The 12,537-nt window shown below is 44.2% G+C and overlaps 1 protein-coding gene across 1 annotated transcript; it reads left to right on the plus strand.

Moving 5' to 3' along the window:
- Positions 1 to 8,362: 8,362 nt before the first annotated feature.
- LOC127208446 (olfactory receptor 1361-like) lies at positions 8,363 to 9,286 on the plus strand. Its single transcript, XM_051167906.1, has one exon. It carries the CDS (start codon positions 8,363 to 8,365, stop codon positions 9,284 to 9,286), a length of 924 nt encoding a protein of 307 aa, XP_051023863.1.
- The last annotated feature ends 3,251 nt before the right edge of the window (positions 9,287 to 12,537 follow it).

Consider the following 12,537-nt stretch of genomic DNA (forward strand, 5'->3'; position numbering starts at 1 on the left):
AATCTGGGGCTCAATGCTTTGGTTGGTGAGGTGGATCCCTGGGGCAATGCTGTAGTGTGCTTGTCTCCCACACAGGCTGCAGAGACCCACCACCCCCAGTGGCGTTCATTAGGAGATTCGAGATAGCAGTGTTTCTCTATGGTTCCCTCTATTTGTAGCCAGGGTATTATCTGTCCACTAGTTAACTACAGAAAAAGTGAAACAGCTCCTTGGAGATCACACATAATTAAGGCTTCCACGCACATATGTACACACACACACACACACATGCACACATACGTGCACAGACATGGATGTTACACACGGAAGAGGCCTGATTATCACCAATCAATGCATGAGTCTGGAAAATTGACAAGTGGACAGATCCTCTCTAGATTGAGAAGAAATATCAATGACACCCATAAGCTTGGAGCATTAGCCTGATACCATTAACACAATATAGTACTCAGACATAGATTTCTTTTTGAGACAGGGTCTCGCTATGTAGGCCAGAAATCTTCCTACCTCTGCCTCCCAAGTGCTAGATTTGAAGGTGTGGGCCACCATGACTCGAGGAAGTAGATCACTAATAAGAAGTATATTCTAGGAAATTTTAAGTTAGCCTTATTAAAAGTCAGTTGTTATAATTTCACGATGGCTGGTAAGAAAATAACATAAAAATAAATAAAGTAAAAAAGAATAAGGGAGTCAAACTGGCATGCTAACAACTAACTTCTAAAAATACGACACTGATGAGAGATATGCTGAAAATATTATAAAAGAACTGCATAATAACACAAGTAAATGATTTTTGGTCAGTAACCACACTCAATGTAAGTGGTTAAATTCTTAGATTAAAAGGTAGAAGTTCACAGCATGGCATAGTGGCACTTGGGAGGCAGAGGCAGGTGGATCTCTATGAGTTAGAGGCCAGCCTGGTCTACAAAGTGAGTTCAGGACAGCTAGCACTACATAGAAAACCCTGTCTTAAAAAAAAGGTAGAAGTTCACCGCCCAGTGGGTAAAATATGATTCATTTGAATATGTATGTAGTTTATAAGGGGCTCCTAAAAAATGGAGAGGATCTAGAGTAATTCTAAGAGATTTACTATTGCCTTGAAACAAACTTTAAAAACTGGATAAAGTATCTAATAGAAATATTTGAGTGATTGGAAATTAAAGATGTAAATGGCTCAGAGGAAATTAAAGAGAAATGGCTCAGAGGTTAAGAGCACTGCATGCTCTTCCAAAGGTCCTGAGTTCAATTCCCAGCAACCACAGGGTGGCTTACAACCATCTATAATGAGATCTGGTGCCCTCTTCAGGTGTGCAGGTGTATATGCAGGCAGAACACTGTATACATAATAAATAAATCTTTAAAAAAAGATGTAAACATACATGACACACAAACAACAAATTTGCAAAAAAAAAAAGACATGGTTATGTTAATATAAGACAAAAATATACTTTGAGAAAGTGTTTCCTAGGATAAAAGCGAGTCTCTGTCCACAAGAAAGATAGTACAATCTAAAAATATATGTACACTTAAAATTAAAGTTTAGCATGCTTTAATAAATAAATAAAATAAAAATTATCAGAAATAAAATTCTCTCAGAAATTGTACACATAAATTAGAAAGTCATCAAGGGTGGAAAAAGACTAAGCACATTATTAACCAGTTTGTTATCAGTCAACATTAGACTATATTGTACTTTCAAGGGGACACAGATCACTTGACATTACGAGGCTCAGGGCTAGGCAGATGGCTCAGTGGGCAAGAGCACTTGCTCTGCAGGCTTGAGGACCTGAGTTGGAGTCTTCACACCCCCAGCACCCACATGAAAAGCCAAATATGAACTGGGTGTAGTGGCGCATGCCAATAATCCCAGCACTAGGGGAGGCAGAGACAGGCAGATCTTTGCAAGTTTGAGGCCAGCCTGATCTACAAAGCAAGTGCAGAACAGCCAACAGTACACAGAGAAACCCTGTTTCAAAAAGCAAAAAACAAAACAAAAGCCAAATATGGCCATGCATGCCTATAACCCCAGCATTGTGAGATGGTGGAAGGTGAGTCCCAAGAGTTTGCTAGCCAGTTTGCTTAATAAAAGACCTTGTCTCTAGACAATAAAATGGAGATTGATAGAGGAAGGCACTAGACATCTTACTCTGGCTTCCACATGTGCACATATAGGGGCACACACCTAGATAAATGTATGTGTATACAACACACACACACACACACACACAGACAGAGAGAGAGAGAGAGAGAGAGAGAGAGAGAGAGAGAGAGAGAGAGAGCGCTCATGTATTATGATCTTTGAGCAAACCAAAAATTAACCAAGAAGAAATATCAATAACATATTAAAAAAGTTATCCCAAACATTAGAAACCAAACAACACACTTCTGAATTATTCATGGTAGTTGCAGTAGCATTTCCAGAGATCCCAAAGGAACCCACAAGAGATGCCAGAGTTCTGAGAAGGACGGTTTCTCATCACATACCACATGGAGGTGAGGGGCTTGTTCTCAGTCCCCCACCTATGAAATGACACTCCTATTGTTTCTGAAAATGCATGTCAGTACAATACTTCCAACAAAATCTTTGTATCCAGGGACTACAACAAAGGCAGGAGCAGGAGCAACAGACACAAGTTCATTTGAACTATTGTGTTGGACTTGAGCACCCCTGATGATGCCCTTAAGACAGTCTTCCCATCCTAACCCACAAAGGAAACAAGAAAAGAAATTAGAGGGGCTGGAGAGATGGCTCAGAGGTTAAAGGCACTGACTGCTCCTCCAGAGGTCTTGAATTCAATTCCCAGCAACCACATGGTGGCTCACAACCATCTGTAATGTGATCTGATGCCATCTTCTGGCCTGTAGGTGTACATGCAGGCACAGAGCACTGTATACATAATAATAAAATAAATCTTAAAAAAAAAAGAAAAGAAAAGAAATTAGAAACTCCCTGTGCTAAGAGATGAGATCTTTGCTTACATTTTTTTGTTGCTGTACTAAAATACCACGATCAAAAGCAACTTAAAGAAGAAACAGTTTATTTTGGCTCAGTTCCAGAGCGAGTGTCTGTAATGGCAAAGGAGGCATGGAATGGTAGCAGGAACAGGAAGTTGGCTGATCACATTTTCATCCACATGTAGGAAGCAGTTAAAAAAAAAAAAAAAGAACAGGAAATGGGCCAAGGCTATAAACCCTCAAGGCCCAGCCCCCTGTGATGCACTTTCTCCAGCAAGGCTGCAGCCCCTGAAGGTTCCATAACCTTCCCAAACCTCACAACTAACTGGGGACCAATGTTCGAGAGCTTGTAGAGGCCATTTCTTTACATTCAAACCATAGCATGATCATTACCACCTACTTCTGTGCACTTCTTCCTTGTCTCTAACTCGTAGACAAGAGTGACGTACAAAAGGAACGTCACAGAGCTCTGGGTTTTCCAAAGGTCCTGGGACCTCACACAAACGGATGGATGCTCTATAAAGAAGTCTGACATGCATCGACACCTAACCTAGTTTGGTTCTCTATGTAGTCCCAGGATATAGATGGCTGCTGTAAACCTGACTGATTAATCCTGCCTCTTGCATCTGATGTTGACGCTTCTCTCAGAGGCATCACCCATGCTGGCAACTCCATGAGACCGTCACCATAGGTGCCTCAGTGGGTCAGCATCAAGAACCACTGGAAGTTACTCAAGATGTGACTGGAGAAGGGATGAACAATTCATTTGGGAGAGAGTGAAGGCTGGTAAGATCAGAGGCGCCAATGTCTGTGAAGGGTAAGTTTAGGAATACACAATGACAACGTGAGCCATGAAGAAGTCTCAATGAATGTCCCTCCTGCCAGCTGCTTCAATTGTAATTGATGATAGAGAAGATACTATGAACCTGTCTTTCGATAGGTGTTTAAGAAGAAATGTGATTTGAAAAGTGATCCTGTCACCTACTGAGTGTTCTGGCATGAAGTCCCCACCCCCCCAATACTTTAGAAGTGCATCTTGCCTTGTGTTCACCCGAGATGCTGGAGTGTACCCCACTGAGGACACAGGCAGACAACTCTTCCTCTTGGCCTTCACCAGGCTCATAGTGCAGGCATGTGATCCAGCAACGATGTCTAGAATCACTGGGGGATGGACTTGTCCTCCTGGGTCTGTAGGGGGCGCACGTGAGAAGGTTTGTGAACTGTGCACACTTGGCAGATTGTGTAAAGAAAGGTGTATCTGCGTAGAGGAACGTGAGTCCTGCGTGGTCTGTTTCCGAGACCCTCAAGCTAGAAGGGCCTCCTGTGTGGTGAAGATGCTGCCCTGGTGACTGTGGACCAGACCACAAGCTCGGGGGCAGCTATACCAGTGAGAGGAGAGGTGATTGGAGTCAAGGGTGTCTCTGCTGTCAGGCATGGCAAGGGCTCCAATGTGATACAGTTGCCAGGCCAAAGAAGACCCCTCAGATAGGGGCCTGATGTGTCATCTAGAAGGAAACGGCACTGAACTCGATCCCTTTTTAAGATTCCGTTAGGCTGAGACCCGCTAATAAAGAACTAACTTTGGCAAGTTGGACGGGACACAGCTCCCACCAGATGAGCCTCATCACATGGTTTCATGATGGCCTCATTCACTGGGAGGCTTAGTATTGATTGTCTGCTTGACAATCTAGAGTCTTCTGGGGACGTGGTCTCCATGAGGATTGTCCAGATTAGGTTGGCCTGTGAGCATGTTTTTGGGGGGGCGGTTGTCTCGAGGTGGGAATATCTGCCCACGGTGAGGGGCAACTATTCCCTAGGTAGGTGATCTTAGATTTTATGAGAGTAGAGAAAGGGACCTGAGCACTAGCGTTCATGCATTTATTGCTCTCTGTTGTTTATAGATGCATTGTGTCTCTCCATCATGAGTCCTGCCACCATGACTTTCCATCAATGATGGGCTGTAACCTGGAACTGTGGGGTGGTTTGAATGCGAATGCCCCCTTCCCCCATAGGCTCACATATTTGAATGCTTTGGGAAGGATTAGGAGGTGTGGCCTTGTTGGAGGAGGTGTGACACTCAAGGTAGGTTCTGAGGTTTCAAAGGCCCATGGCACACCCAGTCTCTCTGTCTCTGTCTCTCCCCCCAATCCCCATGTGTGTCTGTCTGTCTGTCTGTCTGTCTGTCTGTCTGTCTGTCTGTCTCTCTCTCTCTCTCTCTCTCTCTTTCTCTCTCTCTGCCTCTTGCTTGTGGATCAGATAAAAGTGCTCAGTTACGGCTCCAGCACCATGCCTGCCTACCAATGTGCTTCCTGCCATGGTGGACCAGGACTCACCCTCTGAATCTGGAAGCAAGCTCCCAGTTAAATGGTTTATTTTATAAGTTGAGTTGGTCATGGTATCTCTTCAGAGCTGTAGAACAGCAGCTAAGACAAGCTGTAAGTCAGGAAAAACAAAACAAAACAAAACAAAAAAACCTAAACCCTGTCTCTCCTAGGCTGCCTTTCTCCAAGCATTTCATCACAGCAACAGGGAAAGAAGCATTGACCATCTGCCAGATTTTCTTCTCTGAATCTGGAGTTGGGGTTTAGAACATGTTTTTCTGAAAACGTGGCCTTCATGAGAAACTGTCAGTACCGTTACCGCAATGTGCAATGTATTGTGGCTATGTTTGACATTTACTTTTAGACTTAAACACTATGAAATACAGCTAATAAACCTAATAGTTCCCTTGGTAGCACAGATAAGAAAGGTGAGGGAAATGTATGAATTCTAGAAGGATGGATGTTACTATTTAAAAGGCTAAAAACAATTCCTAAATGTGCAGAAAATGCTCTCTCAGTTTTGTCCCTCTCCTTTGTTTGTGTGACAACTATACCTCTTATTTGAGCAGCTCACAAGTAACTGCAGACTGATAACTTTAAAAAACTGTCTTAGAACACTAAATAACCATTAGAGGAAGCAGAAACAACATCAATAAATAAATCAGTGGGTTTTACCTCTAGTTTCCCTGGTAATATTGAACTCTATATTAACCAAAATAAAAAAAATAGGAGCGGGGATGAAAGCTTAGTTGCTAACGAGCTTGCCTTGCAAGCATGAGGATCTGAGTTCAAGCCCTAGAAACCACATGAAAAACCCAGGTCATGTGGCAACGCCTGCAATCCCAGCATTCAGGGAGGCAGAGGCCAGTGGATTGCTGTGAATTCGAGGCCAGCCTGGTCTACAAAGTGAGTCCAGGACAGCCAAGGCTAACACAGAAAAACACCGTCTTGAAAAACCAAAAAAGGAAAAAAAAAAAAAGTCTGGAAAGATGGCTCAGTGGTTTAGAGCACCACCTGCTCTTCCAGAGGTCCTGAGTTCAATTCCCAGAAACCACATGATGGCTCACAACCATCTATAATGTGATCTGATGCCCTCTTCTGCAGGTAAAGCACTAATATATAATAAATAATAAATAAATCTTTTAAAAAAAGGCAGCGTAGAAAGCAGCTGAAAAACAGCATGCAAGACTGGCCTCTGGCACACTCATGTGCACACATGCACAGATATACAGTCACACACAGATGCAGATAAACACACACACACACACACACATTCACACACAAATGCTAGTAATAGGGAGCCGGAGTTGAAGTCTGACATTTGTCTTGTCAATTTAAGACCTTTACATGTATTATACATTATACGTTTTAGCTCTAGTCATTTTTCAGTTTGTTGTTTGTGCCGTAGATACTTGTACTGAGGTCATACTGTAAGCAAAGAGATGTCTTCCCCTTCACACACCAAAAGAAAAATCACAGTGAATAAGTGAGAGTCTTAATTGAGTGATGATGGAAATAAATTATATACAGACATGTGCATGTGCACTGTTTAGAGGGCGAATTTGTCCTTTTAAATGCTTATGTTAATAAAAATACAAAACTTTGGGACAAGCACTTATGTGGGAACTAAGTTTTTCCATTTTTATTTCTTTGGTCCAAGCACACAGAATGCAAACAGTGAGCACTGAATGCATGTCCCTAATGAGGACCTCTGAGGAATCAACCCTCGGGATGCCCGAGTGTGACGACAAACCTCCCATCCTCATGGAGGCCCAGTCTCCAGGGACAGAGCCTGCATCTACTTGTCACCACTCTAAAAGACTGCTATGCGTCTCACTCTAAATGTCCTTGTAAGAAGAGCTCACCCAGGTCTCATCTCCCGCTGTGACTTTCCCATCATCCAGGTCCAGGATGGGGCCAACAGAGACTGGGATTCTATGAGGGCCTCTGAGAGCAGCAGGTGAGAGAGCTGGGGACACAGGTGAGTGACTAGTTCCCGCAACAGCAGACTGAGTCCCAGAGACACTGACACGAGGAATGACAGTAGGAATACCCCCACCAAACCGTTCTGCATCTAGTCAAGTTCAAGAGGGGAATGTTTCTCGTCCTAGTGGCAGATAAGGAGGAGACAACTGGGTTTGGTGATGCTGAGGCAACAGGCTCTAGCGGCCTTTACTGGACAAAGAGACTCCCCTTCCCATCTCCTGCATGCAGGCTGTACCGCTCTGCCCCTAATCTGCACATATGTGCTTCTCTGTGTTCATCAACTGTGACCTGTGATTCCATAACAAAGTGAGTCTCAGACTTGAGCTACTTTGGATACTATTCTGAGCCCCATGTAGGGAACTAGGCTAGTCTAGGAACTGCCTAGTTCTATTTTTAAAGTTCAGGGATCCAAGCTCAGGGAGGGACACAGCTATGTCATGCCTCAGACACAGCCCTTAGCACAGTTCACGAGAGGCTAATGGAAGAAAGCAGTTGTCAGCTGCTTAAGTCTCACAAACGAAGAATCACCGTCATTGATAACAGCGCTGTCTCTTTGAGGAAGTTCAACAGATGCCGAGTCCTGCCTCAGAGGATGCCTGGCAGATTTCCAGTCAGAGTGGGAGGGGTTAGGTGTGTGACATGTCAGAGTGCACTGTTTTTCTGAGGAAATGGCAGCTTGCTCCTTGGTTAACGTTTTGTAGATGAAAGCTCTTAAGATACAGGCGAAAGAAAAAGCACTAAGCGTGTCTTGAGCTTTTATTCCACTGGCTCCATGAACGTGGTTGAACAACCTAAGGGCCCCATCCTGAATCTCATCATCTATAGAGAAAATGCATTGCCTCAACTATTATACAAAGGTAAACATTGTAGGAAAGGTCCTACATAGCGGTCTTAGAAGACAGGAATGGAGCTTAGAGGCTGCAGACACCAGAATTGCACCCTGCTCAGTTCACCAGGGATTTTGCTGTAAGACTCTACAACATGGGAGGTGTGTTTGGGTTTACTCACCATCAACCAGCAAACCACTGCAAGGTAGAAACTGCTTTTGCTTAAATGTTAGCAAGTACTCTTAACTGACTAAAGATACTCTCTTCCCCTCAGATATGGGTGGAGACAATGAGACCATGGTGGCAGAATTCCTCCTTCTGGGACTCTCTGGAAAATCAGAGCAAGAAGTGGTCGTCTTTGCAATGTTCCTAGGGATGTACATGGTCACCATCTCTGGGAACCTTCTCATCATCCTGGCCATCAGCTGTGACCCTCATCTCCACACGCCCATGTACTTCTTCCTGGCCAACCTCTCCGGGGTCGACATCTGCTTTTCCTCGGTCACCATCCCCAAGGCACTGGTGAATCACGTGCTGGGAAGCAAGTCCATCTCTTACACGGAGTGTATGATTCAGATCTATTTCTTCATCACATTCATCAACATGGACGGCTTCCTCCTGAGTGTCATGGCCTATGACCGCTATGTGGCCATCTGTCACCCCCTCCACTACACCATGATGATGAGGCCCAGGCTCTGTGTCCTCCTGGTGGCCATATCATGGGTCATCACAAACCTGCATGCTCTCTTGCACACTCTCCTCATGGTTCGACTCAGGTTCTGTTCCCATAATGCAGTGCACCACTTCTTCTGTGACCCCTACCCTATCCTGAAGCTCTCTTGTTCTGACACCTTTGTCAATGACCTCATGGTCTTCACTGTGGGTGGAGTGATATTTCTGACACCATTTTCATGCATTGTTGTTTCCTATGTTTACATTTTCTCTAATGTCCTGAAGATGCCCTCTGCCCGAGGGATAAGAAAAGCCCTGTCCACGTGTGGGTCTCACCTCACTGTGGTCTCTCTCTTCTATGGGGCGATCCTGGGAGTCTATATGCGTCCTTCATCCTCATATTCACTACAGGACACGGTGGCCACTGTCATCTTCACAGTGGTGACACCACTGGTCAATCCCTTCATCTACAGCCTGAGGAATCGTGATATGAAAGGGGCCCTAAGGAAGATAATTCTCAGATCCTAGAATCTGAAATTTTTAAAGCTGAAAGGACTAATAAATATCATGCATTTGTTCATCTTTACAGAGAAACTGATGCACACATTGGTATAGAATTCATTCGTGGCTTTTCCTGTGACCAAGAACAAATGGTCACAGTTGTGCTTTAAAACTGGAAGCTGGCAGACACTCATTTGTCATAAAAGTGGTTATTTGTCAGCTCTGAAAAGGGCTTATTCTGAGGAGCTCTTGTCAGAGACAAGAAACACCTGGGTAACTGAGTGTGTTGTAGTTTGAGGAGGCCCCAACCATGATGTCAGATGCCTGCTCCCACAATGCCCTGGGTCTTTTACAAGGACTTTAGAGTTGACCCTCCTCTGATCCGCTCTTTCTGGCCTCTGAGGAGGACCATCTAGTTCACCTGCTGTTAGGAAAAGGGCATGCTTAACTGTGCCCCAGGCTTAAGCATCTCTTGTATACTTTCCACCCCAGAGCGCACCCTTTGCAGACGCTCTGCTCCCATCCTGCCCTGCGGGCCTTTTCCTCCTCAGCATGGGCATTGGTCAGGGCTGGGTGCTGCTCAAGGATGGACACCAGAAGCTGCAGACAGTAAACAAAATGAACTTTATAAGCAGAAGATACAGTGGCATAATACATTTTTTTTTTTAAAGAAACAATGTAAACTTAAACCAAGTACTTGGATAACCCAGCAAGTTACGAATATTTTCAATTAGCAAATAGTAATCAAAAGTCTTCATATTCATGGACAGTGACCAATTACAAGACTGCATGGGCAAGGAGACAACGGAAGAATGAAAGCGTAAGTAAATGTAAGTAGACACAGACTTGTACAAGGGAATTGCATCTTCCTAATAAACAGCTGATCTCAACATTGCGGAGATGTGGTTTTGGTTTGTCTCTAACTGAAAGGCACTAAATGAAAATAGAAATGCAAGACAACTTAACCTGGTACTATAAGGGTTAGAACTAGGCTTGTCTAGAAACAGACACATGTCTTTGTTTACATATAGACACCCATTATAAACTCGTGTAACCAAACTAGAGAGTAGTCCAAACATCCCACAGAGTAGAGCAGGAAGAGCAGAATCAGACGCCAGTGCCCAATGATGGACAGGACCTAGGCGTTGGTCACGCCAAATGGTAGCCATGAAGCAGAGAACCAGTCGTAACTAGCTATTTCAGAGCTCCAGAGACCGCTTACAGCGTGTAGTAACCCAGGACTCTGTGATGAAATAAGACTGTAGCTCTTTGGTAGGAAAGGGCGTGGCACGCATGAAGCACTCTCTCCATTCCTAAGTGTGCAGAGTAGTCCATTTCCTGAAACAGTTGGTGCTAAAGGGGGCCCAGGGCCCTTGTCTTCCAGAAGTAGTGGGTGGGTGGTTTGAGTGATGGGGCGGACCCTGTGAGAGAAAGACAGGGATGTTAGCCTCACTGGAGGAACAAAGAGCTACAATGTCTTATCAGAACATAAAAGGATTGGTTGTCAGTTTTCCCTTTTATTCTAGTGTTTACTGACAGACATTAAGGAAGTCAACAGGATGGTTCTCCATCCAATAAAGAGCTTTTTACAAACAAACAAATAAAAACCATGCAGAGGAGATTATATTTAAGATGAAAGACTAAATCTTTTCTCCTTTAACTCTGGGGACAAGGTACAGAGCTACGTCCCAGCCACCCCAATTCAGCATTGTGCCAGCAGGCCTATCTGCTTCAATGGTGCAAGAAGAAAAAGATACAGAGATTGAAATGGAAAATAAGACCATTAATAATATTTGCCAGATATAGAAAGTGCCAAGAGACATACCAAAACCAAACCAAAGCAAAGAAACAAACAGACAAAACCCACAAAGAGAACACAATGTTCATCTCTCAGGTTTTAAAGATCATAGTATGTAAGGCCAGTACTCAAGACTAAATCATTTTTCTATGTGCCAATGTTGGAAATTGGAAGTTAATATTTTCCAAAGTGCACATTACATTAGTATCAAACATAAAGCCCATCATGGTAGTGAGTGTCGGGTCCAAAGGAAAGCAAATTCCCCAGACTCCAAAGGGAAGTGCATATATCCAGACCTGGGCTCAAGCTGGACCACAGGATTTCTGACAGTTAGATAAAAGCCAGTGTTCCTCAGGAATTTGTGGAATCGGTTCCCATTTGCTGAAAGGAGTGATTTCCCTGACTTCTGGCTGAAGGGGCAGCTGGTCCTGCTGGCCTCCAGACTCCCTCAGTATCACAGGTCCATGTTAGCATCCCAGCTCTTCCTCCCTCCTCCCCTCCCCTAAACTCCCTGCAGCTCACAGACTTCCCACCTCAGGCCGCCTGACCTTCACCCTCGTCTCCACCGTGACTAGTCTCATCATGTTCCCGCTCTGTTCTCTATCTCTGGTGTCCAGAGTTCTATGCCTCTTCTGGTGTAGACTGAAGACCAGGTACCTGCAATGTCAGTTCTCACGCTCTTTTCTTATCTCCACATCCTCCTGCCTTTGACCTAGAAAGGGGCAGTGGTCAGTTTTCAGTAGCTATCACTCCTCGCGTTTTTTCTTTCTCCACTCTGATGGATTACAAATCCTTGCTGTCCTCACCTTCAGCTCCTTCCAGACTGCCATGCCTCTTCCTGTAGTGCTCTTGGTCCTGGTGACTCTCACTGCTTTCCTTCTCTTCCTGCTGTACATCCCTCTCCTACACAAAGGCTCCAATGGTTCCTCTTCGGATAGTAACTGGGTCCCATCACCCAACTATCACAGAAACACAGGGAAGGTAAAATATTCTTGCCTAATGTAGAAAAGCGTAATAGTGACTTGGCCTCAGGATTTCCCTACAGCTTGCTTCCTTTCCATACTAAATCTTTCTACCATGTTCCATTCCCCCCCCACGCCCCAATTCTCTTCTTCAGTGCTTTGTTCATTTCCGGCTGATATATTCCCCTGATCTTTAAAAATTCAAGTAGCTGTATTTTCCTTATTCTTCAGCAGTCGCTCCACACAGGGAGGTTTGGGACACCCTATGAGGTTTCTCCTATAAGACTTACGAACTCACAGAGACTCTGGCCGCGTGACATTGGCACCATCTGTTATTTTTAATTTTCATTTTTACTTTAACTTTTAATTTTTATTTTATAGGTATTTTGCCTACACATATGTCTGGTAACCATGTGTGTTTGCAATGTCCCTGGAGGGCAGAAGAAAAGGGCATTTGGTCACTGAACAGTGGAGATATAGTTGTGAACAGTTTCTCACTTTTATTTTAGAAGGATGTC

This window comes from Acomys russatus, chromosome 25 (assembly GCF_903995435.1).
Source record: "Acomys russatus chromosome 25, mAcoRus1.1, whole genome shotgun sequence".
Taxonomy (NCBI): domain Eukaryota; kingdom Metazoa; phylum Chordata; class Mammalia; order Rodentia; family Muridae; genus Acomys; species Acomys russatus.